The sequence below is a fragment of the Leptonotus elevatus genome, chromosome 7 (assembly GCF_054856555.1).
Source record: "Leptonotus elevatus isolate MCC_2025b chromosome 7, RoL_Lele_1.0, whole genome shotgun sequence".
Classification (NCBI taxonomy): domain Eukaryota; kingdom Metazoa; phylum Chordata; class Actinopteri; order Syngnathiformes; family Syngnathidae; genus Leptonotus; species Leptonotus elevatus.
In genome coordinates, this window is record NC_141245.1 from 17,766,113 (window position 1) to 17,783,359 (window position 17,247).

A 17,247-nucleotide genomic window follows, 5' to 3' on the forward strand; every position below is an offset into this window, starting at 1 on the left:
TCTGTTTGTGTCTTTTTAATGTAATAAGTACAAGGTTTAAAGTGGAAATCAACCTTCAACTTTTCTTGACAAAAATATAATGTGACATTCTGATGTGAGATATGAGTTATGAAGCAAAATCTAGCCGTTTTTATCCATCTCAGGGGGCGGCCATTTTGCCACTTGCTGTCGGCTGAAGATGACAGCACAGTTGCTCTCGGGCTCAGGCAATGACCAATTACAGCTCACCTGTTTTATGAAGCTACGCTGTGATTGGTTGTTACCTGAGACCCGAGCAACTGTGATGTCATCTTCAGTCAACAGCAAGTGGCAAAATGGCCGCCCCCTGAGATTGATAAAAGTTGCTGGATTTTGCTGCTTAACTCATATTCCACTAACGCAATATTAACCAAAATACCATATTTAGACCAGTGAGGCTGCATAGAACATTGATATTATCAAAAAAAAAAAATGTGTGTGTGTGTGTGTGGGGGGGGGGGGGGGGGTTGACTTCCCCTCTAAAGCAACAGAAAATGGAGGAAAAACGCAATCCATCATCAGACACACTGATTTTTACCCAACTGTGGTAATGATTGTTACCAATGTTAAGCGATCAAAGCATACGTTTGTATTTCCACATGCTGTCTAGTATGCTACATGATGGAAGTATTCTACAATGCAACCAATATAGCTGTATTGATTTGTCCTCATGACATGTTTGTGGTCTCGATGCTCAGTCTGTGGTTACAAATGCACAGATACAAATTGAGCCCCGTCAACTACACTGCAGTAATGCACACTCCCTTCTCCTTACCATCATGCACTCATTCGGCCTCAACATTAGGACACAATTATTGAGATACAAAGATATTAATATTTTTGTTTTAGTTAAAGTGGGATACATGCATCCCGATAATCCGGCCAAGTTTGAGGTAAGGCCTGATAGTTGATTTTCTCTAAAAGATTATCCTGTTTTCGAAGATTTTCCCTCCGCAATCTGTTCAGAAAACTGTCGAGGCCAACAACTGCAAATTTTTTTCCTGCTCAATAATTTTGATGTAAGTATTTATGTAAAGCATGTGGTTAACACCGAGTCTGGCTCAGTCAGCGTCTCCGTCATTGTGACATGAAATGGAACTATTGATAATTCTGAATTTACCTCACAAGTCAAAATGGCGGTTTTATGCTGCGTTTGAGGAAGGTTTGAAGTCAGATTTATCCCACTCGGAGTGTCCTAGTAACGCCCTCAAAGCGTATGAGGCAAATGTAAACAACAAAGATGGCTGATTCCAATAAATTGTTTGTTGTTCTGGTTAACGCAGTTATTGTAAATCACTTTTGTGTCACGTGAACACATCTCTTGTATTTACATTTGCCTCAAACGCTTTGAGGTCAGAACTGACACAATCCAAGTGGGATGAGTCCGATTTGCTACTTTCCTCGAATGCAGCATTTTTTTCTCTGTGAAAGGACGCTCTCCGCTCATTGAAAAGCATTGGACTTTGGATTGTTGTAATTTGATTTGTGAGGATTATTTTGATTTGAAAATGTGATCAAATATTGTTTGACTACTATAACAATATGCCTGGTTTGTATGCTAGTCACAAACAAAAGCAATACAATATACCGTGGAAACCAAGTGTTGTATTGCAGAAATATCAAATTCCCGGCTGTTCGAAATGGTCAATAGCCGATTACGAAGTGATCGGAAGTTCACGCTGCCGCCGGACTCAAATAGAGGTGAAACTGATTTTGAGTGTTTGCATTATGCGTTTCCTAAGTCGTTCAGCAAAATAAAAATGACAAGAACAAGAATTTGTAACCGCAATGCAGTTAGTTATTAGATAAGCTAAGTGGTAGCCTTGCCTCTAGTTCGTCTTTAACCACTAGTACTCGTTCTTCTGTGTGTTTTCCATCTTGGTATAACGCTAGACATCTTCTTTGGGGGATACTCACGATGCTCTGTTTGTCATCAAAATGATTACGTTTGTACTGCACTTAAGGTGTTTATCATAAATGATTATTATGGTGGTGTTTCGGTGACCTAATTTCGCTGCATGAGACGTGCAGAATAATAGGAACAGTGTGATTCAGCACAGTTCAACACCATTTCAAATTGTTGTTGCAACTTTCAGCTTGTCCCATCAGGGGTCTGCATTCTGTAAAATTGGTCCTCTTTGGCCATATTTTCTCCATCATCCATCTGCTCCTCCTCTTGCTCCTTCTCCTCCTCCTCCTCCTCCTCTTACTCAAGGAAAGCAGTTCTGCTCTGCAACTCGCTGTGCTATTTTTGGTCCTTTGTGCTACTTGCTGTTTTAAAGACACAGTTACAGTTGTTAGTGCATCACACAAATGGCACAAAAGCGTGGACGCATGTAAGCGCATGGGAGATATTATGCGTCTCAGACGACGTGCGTTGATCTCCTCTGACGTGCTTGATGGGGGGGATGGAGAGGTTTGGCGAGTGTGGGTGGAGCGCGCAGGATGCTGACCAAAGGCTCTTTTTAAAAGGGCGAGACGGTTGATAATAGCATAAACACACTTTTATTGCTGATCTGCAGAAAACGCCTCCGTCCTCTTTGCATCATTTGCATCTTTGATTGTCAATTTCTTTCCCATATGCGGCTCTATTAACGGTTGAGGGGTGGGCATCAAATGTGACACAATCGGAAACCGTTACATGGCATTGCTTCTGTGCCACTGAGTCATGCAGCTTCAAGCTTCTATCGGCCGCAGCGTTAAATGTCAATGCCCTAATTTAGACTATTGTCTACTTGTAAATAACAGCATCAAAGAAATGCTATGTTTTAGTCAAGGGTCTGGGCCCCCTCTAGATACCCCCTTGGATCTTGCTTAAAATGTGCATGGGTTGTAATTATTAACTCATTCACTGCCATTGACGACTATAGACGTCAAAAATTCATGTGATCTATTTCTATTAGTTTAACATTTTTTTCCATTTCATTAAATTTTTTATGAAAACCTAGAAAAAAATTATTGTTAATTTATAACAGATTTAAAATGTGTGATTAACTATAGAAGTTATGCGATTAATTACGATTACAATTTTCAATCATCTGACGCCCCTTTATTTTAAATTAGGGGCGTCAAGCGATTACATTTTTTAATTGTAACTAATCACATGACTTCACTAGTTAACTAACGATTAATCACAAATTTTATATCTGTTCTAAATTTACAATTAAAAAAAAGTCTAGGTTTTCATACTCTTGTAAAAAAAATTTAACTAATAGAAATAGTTCAAATGAATTTTTGACGTCTATAGCCGTCAATGGCAGCGAATGAGTTAAGCACGTGAACAGTAGCCCTCTTGATGGTTTTGTTTTTTAACAATGTTCATGGGTCATTGTGACCCGTTCTATTGTTTAATAATAATAGAAAATATCACAAACACAATACAATGTTAATATTTAAAAAACGAAAATTTAAAAATTAAGGCCATCAGAGAACATTGAACCTAAGTTAGTTTTTCCCCCCAAAGATTTTCCGAACGGGTCAATTTGACCCACAACATAACAGGACGGTTAAATATGAGTCACAAGTGATGTTTTCGCCTGGTGGGAAAAAATGTGAACCAAATTAGCCGCTTCAGGTTCGACTTCGGTTCCAAACAAGTTTAGTGTGGTTGTGGTGAATAATCGCTCAAACCTCAATAATTATTGCTTGTTCAAAAAGATGTAAAAAAATAATTATAAAAATCTTACATGGAGCGCAAAGACGCATGAACTGCGAGTGAGGCAACTGATGGGAAAGAACAAGAGAAGGAGAGTACAGGGGGTAAACAGTGGTTCATCTCCGTTTACATCTCAGCTCATTGTACGGGTGTACCGCTCTCAGGTGTCCTCTTCAAACCACCGACCACTTGGCACAGGTGCGCTTGCAGAGTAGCCCCAGAGCCTCTCCTCATACCTTTCTTGGGCTTGGAGCTCAGTAAACAATGATGTGTCCTTTTTTCCACACCGCTTTAAAGAACTCATCAAGGCCAATTATGACACACCTCATTGAGTGAATGCCTGTGGTTTTATTTTTTCCTGAGCTTTCATTTTGGCTCCCTAGTAAGCTTTCTTCCGCAATTATCCTCTTGAAGTTCATAAGTCATGCCAGTGTACGTTTCTATAGTCTGCCGTTTTAACCTGGTGAGGCTGTGGCCGGGGGATAATCTCATTACCATGACCTCCTTTAGAGTGATGCCACATCATGTTTGTGAACAGGTCAGTCATTGGCCTCGTGGTCATGCTTTACCTGTCACCCTGATCCCGCATCAGCCTCGAGTTTCTCACAGTGTAGGGCTCCGGTCTCACTAGATTGCATAAAGAGGCCATCTTGACAGTACAGTATACTCATTTGATGTTAGAGAGCACTCTATTTACTAGTTAACATGTTGATGAAATTGCAGGGGTTTTTTTGGGTCCATGGCAAGTTTTTCGGTCGTCAAGGAGATGAGTCAAGTTAGCCACGAACAACTTTAAAATAAGTGTCCTTGTATTTCTATATATGAGAAGATTTTATTTTGAAGTTGACCTTCTCACCATGTTGGCAGCATGTTACCGTCAAGCGTAGCTATGACTAGCTTGACTGTCTGATCCAGGGTGTACACCGCCCAATGCCCAAAGTTAGCCAGTACTCCAAAAAATGGATGAGTGAATGGATTTCAAATAGTCCTAAAAATTTGAAATTGAAGTCCCTATTTTTGTTGACCTTTTCTCCTCTATTGCTTTTTTTAAATTTTACATTACCTAAAATGTTACCTACTATTTCCCTTTACAATTAATAAAGCTTTTATGATGGCCACAGTTTCCTGTTATCGGCCACGGTGGGCAAACACTTTGCCCTAACATCCACCATCGTGTACAACAAGATGCGTGTATGCATGCGTGAGGCTAGAATTGCGAGCGAGGCTGACATTGCATGCTGTTTTTACCGCTTCAAATGGGAGCTGTGTTTACATAGTCAACAATCATCTGAATAGAGGGAGCCCTCATGTCTCCAGGCAGGCTTGTCGAGTGTGTGTTTTTAATAAAGTGTCATTTCATTGAAACAAAACACAAATGAAATGTAATCGCCGTCTTCTGTTCTCCCCCCCTATTTGGTTAATACTTAACATCGGAAGCAACAATGCAAACTCAGTGCTTTATTAGCTACTAAACAGATTAGTGAGGCATGATATGGAGTATAGAGGCCTATATAATACAGCGTGGCTGCGTCTGGCTGTGGCTGTGAGAATAAAGAAGAGTGGGGCTGTTGAGTAAAAGGATTAGAGAGGTGGCTGGTCCCGGTAGCTAATCCCTTGGAGAGTGGTCGAGGGCGACATGGTGGCTAACTTAGACGAGTGCAAGTTAGAAATGATGGGACTGCGACTGGACTGCTTTTACACTCAACCGTTAGTTACAAGTTACACTACAGAATGACACGACTTTAAAGGGGAAGTCAACCTTAAACATTTCTTGACAACGATATGTTATATGTGACCTCACTAGTCTAAACATGGTATTGTGATTAATATTACATTGGTGGAATATGAGTTATGCAGCAAAAACTAGCCGTTTTTAGCCATGTCAGGGGGCAGCCATTTTGACACTTGCTGTTGATTTAAAATAACATCACAGTTGCTCAGGGCTAAGCAACGACCAATCACACCTCACCTGTTTGCTGAAGCTGAGCTGTGATTGGTTGTTACCAGAATACCATAAGTAAACTAGTGGGGCTGCAAAGAACATATTATTTGTCAAGAATAAAAATCTTTAAAGAAGTCAACCTAAAAATATATATAATCCTGGCGATAATATGTTCTATGCAGCCCCACTAGTCTGAATACGGTATCTTGGGTGATATTGCGTTAGTGGAATATCAGTTATGCAGCAAAAAACAGCCGTTTTTACCCATCTTAGGGGGTGGCCATTTTGACAGTTGCTGTCGACTGAGGATGACATCAATGTTGCTCAAGTCTCAGGTAACAACCAATCACAGCTCAGCTTCAGAAAACAGGTGAGCTGTGATTGGTCGTTGCCTGAGAAACTGTGATGTCATCTTCATTCGACAGCAAGTGTCAAAATGTCCGCCCCCTGAAATGGATTAAAAATGGCTGGATTTTGCCACATACCTCATGTTCCACTACTGTAATATTAATCAGAATATCATGTTTATACTAGTGAGGTCACATATAACATATTATTGTCAAGAAATGTTTAAGGTTGACTTCCACTTTAATCAAATGTGGACCTTGAGCATAAAAGTTTGTCCATTTTAGTTTCATACCTTTTCTTCTTTATACGGAGAGTGGACATATGCAGTCTCTATATACAACCTCCCTGTATATTCTCTCCTGCTAACTGTAAAAAAAAAAAAATTAGCCTACATTTATTTTATTTATGCATTCAAATAAATGTTGCTTCATTTTACCCAGCGTGGTATTGATATTTAGTATCACTGCCCTTGTGGATTACAGAACAATTACAAGACAGGCTCTGTATTCACGACCGTCCATATTCAGGCGTGTCTGTGCGCTTGTCCAGCACAGTGCATCGAGTATGTGTCCTTGTGTGCGCATGGAGGTTGGACAACAGGACACGTTAGGCGCTAGAGAAGGAGCCCACACTCTCCATACCACACAGACACAGCACAAACACATGTACACATCGCCACAGAGCAACAATGACCCCATTCTCACACCGCAGCCCAAGACAGAAAGAGAGCATGGCTCACAGTGGCAGAGGAGTCACTGCAGGGGAGGAGGAGGAGGAGGAGGAGGAGGAGGAAAAAGCAGCCATGGGCGACTCCAGGCAGGGAATGAGAGAGTGGAGGCATGGATGCAAGCAAGCAGGGAGCAAAGCAGGAATGTAGAAAACCCCTGGAGGCTCGAATGGGAATGGAGAGATGGATGGATGGGGGGAGGGATGGATGAATGCAGCAATGGGGACATGTATAACACCAGTTTTGACTTTTGTGTGTAGGGTAACATTGTGAAACATGCCACAGGCCACAACGAGGGACACAGTGTGGTAAAGAACTGTAAAAATGAAAGAAGAAAAAAAAACATGATGCATGCGAGGTGTATAAATTGATAATTTTAATGGATCTAAGAGGGACAATATAAATTAAAGGCATGTACTACTTGATTGAGCAATTCATCAAAATAAGAGATGGCATCCAAGGCAAACTCTTTAAAAGGCATACCGTACCTACATTGCCTCCATAAGTATTCAAAAAGGGAGGCCAATTCCTGTAATTTTTGCTGCAGAGTGAGAATATTCAAATACAAATACAACGAGACAAGAGGTCAATATTTTGTTGTTGTTGATTTGGTTCTTTATTGAACATGCAAACACAAAGAAAACACATTAGAAGTCTAAAATATAAATGGAAGTAAAAAAGAAAATCATTGGGAAAAAAATAGTTTAAATGTTCAAAAGGGGTAGGAGGAAGTTAAAAACGTATCTAGTCCTAAACCCTTATTAGTTTTATGTTGATACAATAATAAGGTTTATTTCAACAAAAGTAAATGCATAAACCTAATCATATATACGAGTGCACTTTAACATACGCACATTTGCCAGTGACATATGCACACGAAATCTACAGACCACAATACATCTATAAATCACATCCTCGTAATCACATATACAATTTTCATTACACTCATACTGATACATCCAAAGAAATTACAGCATAGGTACATTTTTAACAGCTCATGACTGATGTAAGTAATTTTTTTAAACTTTGCTTTTAAACAATTTTGTGACTGAGATCTTTTCAGGTCATTTCCAAAATCATTCCACAAATTATCACCTCAAGGCCGTCCGTCTCTTTCATTTGCTGTTTATTTTCGCTTTAGCAGCTAAAACGCCTACATTAGTCTAAAACAGTGGAGTGTGCAAAGTTTGCTTCTTCTGATAATAAAATAAAAACACAGCCCAAATTGTGATTGCATTAGTGTCGTTGGCTATATTGGCCTAGCGTCAGAATTTCAGAAGCTGAAGTTGTCGGTGCACTTTGTCCTCATGTTTGTCGCTGTGTTGAACACAAGCAGGCTTTTAACAGATGTTTGAATCACACAGCACTTGTTATTTCTTGTGTTGTCGTGACACTGACATCACCAGGCATTGGCCGCAAGAGTATAACACAATACACGCACGCACACGTGATTATTTTCTCCACTAGTCAATAAACATTTGATTGGAACATCCCCCCCCCCCCTCTTGCTTTACTGCATTGCAGTGCAGACCAGACTCTCTGTGGACCTGGAAGAATTGTGACACACATTTGCTTCCATTCTCATGCTCCATTTTTGACATAATGCAATGGATGAGAATCGTTGGCTTTAACTTGATGACACGTGCGCGGCAAATGTCGGTGGCGTAATGTGCTTCCCAAATGACAACACAAAACTTACATTTCCCACATTTGCATCTGATTGTGTTCAACACTGGTAGACATACAGAAGTAGGTCAACAATCTCTAAATAAATACGTCTTTAAAAGTACAAGCGTGGTAAAAGTATGCACAGCATCTCTCCTATTCACTCCCTGTTTCAGCTCCTGGCCTATTAGTATGTTTACCGTTGTTATTAGAGAGTCATTGTTGTTGTTGTTTGCCAGCAGCCTGGCACAGCGAGTGACGACTCGGGCCAAACGGAGCGGGTGCCGGGCGTCCTGCTGGCCCACTGCACCTTTAGCCACACACATGGGGGCACTTGGACAGCAATTGAGCTACTGAGAACTAGACTGGGCTAAATCCGTTTTTGTCTTCTTTTCTTCTTTTTTTTTGCAGGAAAGTGATTTAAAGTTTTGGTGGATTTATCTATCCGTGATTTAGACGACAATGACATTTTTATCCAGGTACTCTCATCCCAGCTTTACATCAGGACTTTGAGTTATAATTGATCAGTGAAGTAAAAAACAAACAAACTGAGAAGCAATCCAATCAGAAGATGGACCAATCTATCAATTTGATTGAAACAACTTGACTATTTGCTGTACAGTTGACGCTATTTGTTTAGGGTTGGGACTGACCCAGCCTACAAACGGCCAACATTTGCATATAATTGACAGCCGTTGAAAGGCATGGGGGGGCGGGGGGGGTAAAAGCAATCAGACATACGTTGAAAATGTGGGGAAAACATGACCCCAAAAATATATATATATATTTAAATAGTGGGGGGGGGGGGTCTGACTGTAAATGATGAGAAACCTTGGATCATTAACAATGGCAGCACAGAACCATAGAGTGAAGGAAATTGTGTTTGCTGTAATGTCTTATTTTGCTGGTCCGATCAATTACATCATTGATTGATGGACAAATTATAACATTACAACCAATTGCCGCCCTTGCATAAAATGCCAAATATCTGCCGATCCAATTACCCTGGTGATCAGACCTGCGTAAAGTTGACTCTCATCTTCAGTTTCGTCGGTTGAAATTTTATCTTTCAAACCTTTGTTGAGCCAAGGCAATTATTTTATATCAGGAAAATATCACAGCCTAACATAAAACAAAATGTCGCAAAAAGCATATATACTGAAATAATAATGAACTTGTCACAATTTTATTACAGTTAATTGTGTAATTTTTAGCACATTTAATCCTTCTGCCTATCACAATGTGTCATTGGTATAGATCAATAAAAAAATGATACATTGTTTGTAGGAAATGGATCGACCGATCTCTGAATCTCACTTTCTGGGATGTTGCCACAAAGTGCTGAACTCGTGTCAAAATTGCAGCTTAAACGAATGATATGTCTTTTTCCTATTCATTCATACACTTCACTTAAAAAAATGACCAAAACGTCATTGTCCCACTTGAGTTCTCAATCTGTCATACTAAAATAGTTGACTATCTCCATTTTTCTGAGTTGAGAGTTTAAGATAAATGGACTCAATTGAAAGTGGTGTCCTTTCCCCCATCCCATACCACACACTCCATCACTATAAGAGCCAAGAAGAGGCCTCCTCATTTAAAAGCTCCACGTCTTTAGAAAGAGAATGGCGGTCTAGTCGCGCGAACTTGGCAGCTGCGTTTGTGTGCAGACAAAAGTGAATGACTGCAGGGCGAGAGTGTGCTCCAGCGACAGCGCTCTGGAGCGGAGCCTCGGCGCCTGGTGCTGGTCCATGTGGAGCCAAGCTGGCGTATCAGTGACACACGGTGCATGGGACGAGACCCACAAGATGCCTGTAATGGGTTTATCTGGAAGTAGTACAAGATGTAATGACAGTATGAATGTTGCACATGTAATGTGGGGGTGGGAATCGCAACATTTCACCTACAATCACCAACGAAGCGATTGTGTGACTGTTGCGATACGTGTCGATATGTGTGTTTCTTAAAACCTTATTATAGCCTTGAACCATGAAATATATGAGAGAAAATTCAGATTCTTTGTAAATGGTGTATTTATTGGTCCTTTTGAACAAACAAACCCCCAAAAAATTGAAAATCAACTTCCACAACTTTTGATTTGTGTCATATTTGATACATCCGGTCACAATGCGTTAAGTTTGTATATTTATAACTATCAAAAATATAATAATAAACAGACATATCAAACATGTTAGTATTTCAAAAATCCTACTATTAGTAAATATAGGTGTCTCCTTTCTCAATTGGGGTGATCTTGCAAGGTCGCTGGGAAAGCCATCAGCTGGGTAATACTGCCCTCTAATGGATTATCCGTGCAATGCACGTGTCAAATTGTATACGTCGGGGTTTTAATGAGGAAAAAAATATTCTACTCATGAAATAGAGGGCTCAAAATGTCTTGTATTTAATATGATATGTTTGCCGTAATTTACACACACATATATATATATACACACACACAGTGTATTTATATAATATAAAATAAAAAAAAATTAATAAAAAATGAGTTAGCAATGAGTGAAACTATACCTTTGAGAGTTAATATTTAGTCTCAGCACTGATTCAAGGGCAAATTTCTTGCTTGGTTTGTTTGTGAAAGGCTGTAGCAGAAAAGTAGCGCGAGTCATTGAGACACGACGTTGCGACGTGCTGCCAGCAGAAGGACAATAGCTCTCCCTGCGGTCATTTCTCCTCTTTACCTCTGCAAGGCCGCATCTTTTCATCCCCTCATTATAATCCTCCTTTCAGCCCGTGCACGTCCCTTCTCTGCCCAGACGTCCTTTTCTTACCCTCCTCCTCTGCCTCACCCCCGTTTCCCAGCTGCGATATCTCGCCCTCCTCCCGTGGCCTTGTTTTCGCCAGCCTTCACGCGCATCCTCATCATTGTCGCCATCAAACCGCCAACACTTTTGCCTTCTCGTCTTCTTGCCCCGCCCTGATCACCGCCTGCTTTTTACACATATAATCCACCACATCTTTTTTATTTTTATATATATATATTTTTTGCATCCCGTGACCGTCCTTCAGTTTCTGCAGCCTGGTTTGCTGTGATGGGATGTTCACTATATTATACATAAAACAGACATATGCACATGTTTTGTCCTTTTTTTTTTTTTTTATGCCATTTTTGCCATACATGTAGTTAGGATTTGCACGCATGTGGCCCTCCGGTGAAAAATTGTGGGCCCCTCCCATCGTTTAAGCTCTCCATCCCTGCTCTGGGCTGTGCTTTGCATGTTTTAGATGCTTCCAGTTGAGTTGTAACACTGTTCGCATGTCAGCATGTCAGAAGAGCCGATTGTCAAGTGATCAGTGGGATGTGATAAAGTGGAGCAAAAAGTGTTGCAAGACAGTGGGAGGTGGTGCATGAACTTGTTGAGTCGCTGGCTTGGCACCATGGCAACCCGAGCTCCTTTTTTGCTGCTCAATCTAACCATTAGCGTAAATTCCTGGTTATAAAATGTTCATGTGGTGGGATTGCGTAACACACTAGTGCCATAATATTAGGTACAAGCTTGGTGACAGCATCTCGGCATTCTATTTTTGTGTATGTTTTAATGTCCAGTTTGAAGTGTCTTATGCACCAACAGACATTAAAAGAGTACCTACATATATTCTTTATCTGGGAAATTACGAATATTACTGCGGCCTACTGAGCAGTTGTGACAGTCTTCTTCATGTATATACCTATGCATGTGTTTTGCTGCCCCCTGGTGGCCAAGGTGAACACACTACAAGGAGCGGCACATGAATGCATGATATCATGCTGCACAAACTGCTTCATTATTTCATTTTTTTCAGAACTTCCATCACATAAAATTAAAGGAGCAAATAATAACGAGAAGGTTTTTGATCGGTGACACGCCCGCTCATTTAGCCAGTGTGACCTCCGCCCTTGTTACCATAACAACAAAGTGATGACGCAGCACTCTAGCCAAAACAACACGTAAAGTTGTTTGACATGTCCTTCCCCTCACACACACATAAACTACATAAAGTCTCGGAATCCTCTTAGTTCAGCAAATGACACTACAAACGTTAGGTGATAGAAGAATTCCAATATTCAGACATTCGGATAACAAAAAAAACTGCTGCTGCTTGCCTCTTAACTCATTCACTCCCAGCCAATTTCACAGAAGCAATCCCCTTCACTCCCAGCTGTTTTACTAGATTTTGACTGATTTTGCAAGGCCAACCAAATATTGTGTTCTATTGCTATAAAAACATGGAACCTACCAAAAGAAAGATTAAAGTCTCTTCATTCATCAGGAAAAAAAGTATATTTCTATCTGTTTCTGTTTTGCAGCAATTAGAATATAGCTAAGTTTCATCATTATTCACAAATCTATTTAGAATCGTGAGTAATTGTTTGTTTGTTTTTCAACATGGCCCTGGTTGATATATTTTGCTCTGCTACCACCTTCTGGCCGTTTGCGTAATAACTACCATTTCTTCAACCGTTCTTTGCAGTTAAGAGGCTGCATCAAAGCCTTCTGTATGCTCTAGCATTAAAAAACGTATAAATACGTCTTTGGGACACTTAAAACATGTACAATAGAACATATTTATACGTTTTTTATGAGCAAATGAGTTAATTAACTGGAGCACCTAAGAGAGATCTTCATACTATATTGTGCTTTTTTTGCTTCCCATGACTCCGGAACTAAAGCACCCTTGGGCTACTCTCAGGTGGAAATTAAATAAAACCTTAGTGGAAATGAAAACATTCAATCCCCATACACACATAATATATACTCATTGAATGTTTTTCCTGCTCCTTTGATGTCTTTATTCACACTGAAATAGCACACTGACAGGAAAGAGGTTCCCCTCCACTGCAATGTAAAGTACATTATTTTCTGTGGGGTGGGCTCACGCGGTTTGCTAATGTGTTACCTGAGTTTAATGTACTGACTCACCATGTGAGCACCACTGCTGTTGTTTAACCAGTGACTCAGGTGTATTTCTCAACTATCAGTTTGGGTTCATCGTCCAAGGATGAAGGAAGTAAAAGTAGCGAGTTAATGGTTATGTCAAAACGGGACTGAATAGTCAAGTCACAACATGTTTATGATAGTGGAGCGGACATACTAGAACTAAAACGGAACATGATTTAATGTCATCATAAGTTGTTTTTAGGTAGTATTCACATGCAGGGGGAATGAAAGAACACCAGGGGGCAGCAGTGCGGCAGTGCCTCCCTTGCTTACCCGGACTGCATATCCCCTGTTGTTTAGTATGGCAAAAAAGATCGTCAGATTGTGAGCCAAAACTGCAGATGGAGATAACCGTCATTTTATTTGTCTACTCTCACTGAGTGGATTTGTGATTGGATGACCGAGTCGGGGGGCTTGGAGCAGAGCAAGTTTGGTTTAGCAGAAGTTTGTTTGAGCAGACGAACAGTTTGTGTTTTGTTTTTGTTTTTTTGTTTACGGTCAACATTAAGTCATTTACATTGAGGCACTACAATACAATACAGACATAGCGGTATTTTGCCAGAAATAAATAAATAAGAGCGGCACGTCCGCTGCACTGGGAGGCGGATCGAGTCCGGGCTTCGACCTTCCTGGGTGGAGTTTGCATGTTCTCCCCGTGCTAGCGTGGGTTTCCTCCGGGTACTCCGGTTTTCTCCCACATTCCAAAGACATGCATGGCGGGTTCATTGAACACTCCAAATTGTCCATAGGTGTGATTGTGAGAGTGGATGGTTGTTGTGTGCCCTGCGATTGGCTGGCTACCAGTTGAGGGTGTACCCTGCCTACTGATTTAAAGTTCCTTTAACGCCACCATTTTTTTTAAACCTGCAATGACCAACACAAATCAATATCGCCCCTTACTTGGAAAACCTGTACTGGGAGAATTCCAGTCACAACGCAACAAACACGTTCACGTCAAAGTTTAGCAGTAATAAATTTAATAATAATGCATATTTTTGTTGGAGACTGGGGTCAAGTTTTCACAAGTTACTTCATGTTAAAGATTAGATAGCTCTTAATATGAAAAGAAAAAAGCACTGAACTGTCACAGTCTTACAAATGCAATTATGCCATCTAGTGGCAGCAAAATGACCAACACAAATCAATATCACTCTCGTTTTTATAGTACAGTACATCTTTTTAATTTTAACTCAATTTTATGAATTATTATGAAAGTACTGTATCAATGACTAAAAGATGCAGCCATATTTTTATTAGTTTAATATTTTTCCCACTTTTATGTTAAGAGTATAAAAACTTAGGAAAAATATTTTATTGTACATTTTATTTTACATTTAGAGCAGATATAAAATGTGCGATTGATCGTGAGTTAACTATTAAAGTCATGTGATTAATTACGATAAAAAAAAATAATCGCCTGACACACCAATTTATTACTTTTTGATTCACGTCTCATGTTGAGTTTCATATTGTGCCAGTGGTCATAATGTCTTATATTACAGTACTCGTAATATTTTCCATCTCTATCAAAATATGCTGTGTTGCTTCCCACGTTATCATAGGTGTTGTTTATCTTTACTGGACTAAAAATAAAATTAAAACCTGATGCTTGTGAATGCCATCTTAAATATGTTTGCTCCACGTGTGAAACTACAACAATGTAGAACTAGATTTCATCAGCTTTTCCCTCCACCTTGTCAACATGCAAACACGTCTCTCGCATGCGTCCAGAGAGAAGAAGTCGATCCCCGAGGAGGAGATCAGCTGTCTCTGGCATGAAATGAAAAGGACGGCTGGAGGACTTGCTGGTATTAATAAACGAGACGCTCGCACATGCTGACGCGGAGGACGTAATCATCTGTTTAGCTCTGGTTTATGTAGTGCCACTTTTTTGACACAGATAGGAATACACTTGTTGATGTAAACGCAGCATATCTTTTCATAAGTCACAGTCTGGCAATAGATCGACTGTGAAGAACGAGAACAGGTTTCTCCGAGAGCTTGTGGACAGAGAGGCACACCTTGTATCACGTAAAGGCTTTGCTGTGTGTGTTGAGGAGAGCGCGTGTATGTAAACAAAGATGCTGCTATTTGTGCGTGCATGTGTGTGACGGGCTCCGCCACCCTTTGCATAAGCCCTGCAGATAAGAGTGAGAGCGAGAAGCCAGCCTCCACCTGCCCTCCCAGTACTTGCCAAGTGTGTACACTCCAAATATTTCCATAGCTGGCTCGCACGCGGAAATGAAGGAGGAAGTCCTCGTGGTGTACAATGCGAGATGGTGGGGGGGGGGGGGGGGGGGGGGATATGGTAGTACATCATGCAAACACGCGAGGCTCATTATTATTATTATTGCGGTTGTAGTTTGGTGCGGTGCAATCTACTGAGTCAGCAATATTTTGGAAACTACAAAAACGATGGATATTTTGTATTTCTTAAAGAAATATAGTGGTGCCTTGAAATGTTTTTCATTTAGTCAAAATCAAGCTGGGTTTTTTTTTCCCACTCCCAGCTGTTAACTGTCAAATTAAGCGTAAAACAAACAGAATTACATGTTGTGTATTCACAACTCAGGAGTCTATTTAGCCTCATGCTAACAAACAATGCAAAACATCATGGACGCTAATGAATAAAATCAGCGTAACAATATTATATGCCTTTAGCTAAGGATATTTGAGATGGAGGAGCAACACACGATGACAGAAAATATAACCATTTTCACAGGAATTTATTATTTATCCTCTGTGAAGAACAGCTAATATTTATGTGGTTCCTAAAGAGTCTCTCAATGTGTATCTGTATGTCTGTATTATACCACACACACACACACACACACACACACACACACACACACACACACACACACACACACACACACACACACACACACACACACACACACACGCCAGAAATATCAGCATAATGTCAGTTGAATTAAAGCAAATCGCGGCAGTTTTGCAAAGTGCAATATTATAGAGTATTATTTTGCCTATTAAAAAAGTTTTTTTTGAGGGAGCTGGAATTGATAAATGTCATTTCCATTCGCCCCAAACGGAAGATGTAAGCTAATTTGAGATTGATTTGAGAATTTTTATATGTAGACCTGTTTATTTCAAAAATAAAAAATAAATTCACAATTTAATTTTTTTTTGGAAGTTTATTTTGTTCTTTTTAATTAAGAAAACAAAAGTATATTTTTTCTAATGTTTTATCTATTTTTAAAATGAATTTTATCTCTAAAACTGTTATTTTAATGTTTTTTTCTGTTCTAAATTACTATACGTGTACTGTTTATGCATGTATTTATATTTTCATGAGTTTATTATTTTTATTAAAAAATTTTGAATTAATACTTCTTTCACAATGTGCATTTTGATAACAGCTCAGTATGTGGTGCAGTCTAGTTCTACTACACCTGTTCAACCTGCAAAAATTTATTTTGTATGCAAGTTATTTTTATTAAGTTTATGCATTTATTTAGCTTTGATGAATATATGTTCAAAATCAAAGTAATAACTCATCCACAGTGAATCAAAAATGAGCATTATTATCTTTGCAAAAGCAGAATTCAGGAAAATAGCTCTTGTACTGGATCCTATTATTTTGTACAGGTTTTGCCTTACAGCAAAAAATCTTAACCATATAAGAATTTAAAAACTGTTAGTGCACATATTTGAGTTATTTGCGGTTTGTGTCACATATTAAGTGTCCTGTGCATTCTTCCTCCTTCAGTTCTCATCCTGGAGCCGGTGGAGCGTGACGACCTGAGTGGGAAGACCCTAAAGATCACCGACTTCGGCCTGGCGCGAGAGTGGCACCAGACCACTAAGATGAGCGCGGCGGGCACGTATGCCTGGATGGCGCCCGAGGTCATCAAGTTGTCTCTCTTTTCCAAGAGCAGTGACGTGTGGAGGTCGGTGCTGCACTCCTCTTTCTCTTTGTGCGTCACATTTGAGC

At 39.9% G+C, this 17,247-nt stretch overlaps 1 protein-coding gene across 1 annotated transcript in view; it reads left to right on the plus strand.

The window, feature by feature from the left end:
- The window catches only part of map3k10 (mitogen-activated protein kinase kinase kinase 10), a 29,488-nt gene that overhangs the window by 2,425 nt on the left and 9,816 nt on the right, over positions 1-17,247 (plus strand). The window contains exon 2 of the mRNA XM_086080787.1: positions 17,023-17,203. Within this exon, the coding sequence (XP_085936913.1) occupies positions 17,023-17,203 (181 nt within the window). The remainder of the gene's footprint in view (positions 1-17,022; positions 17,204-17,247) is intronic.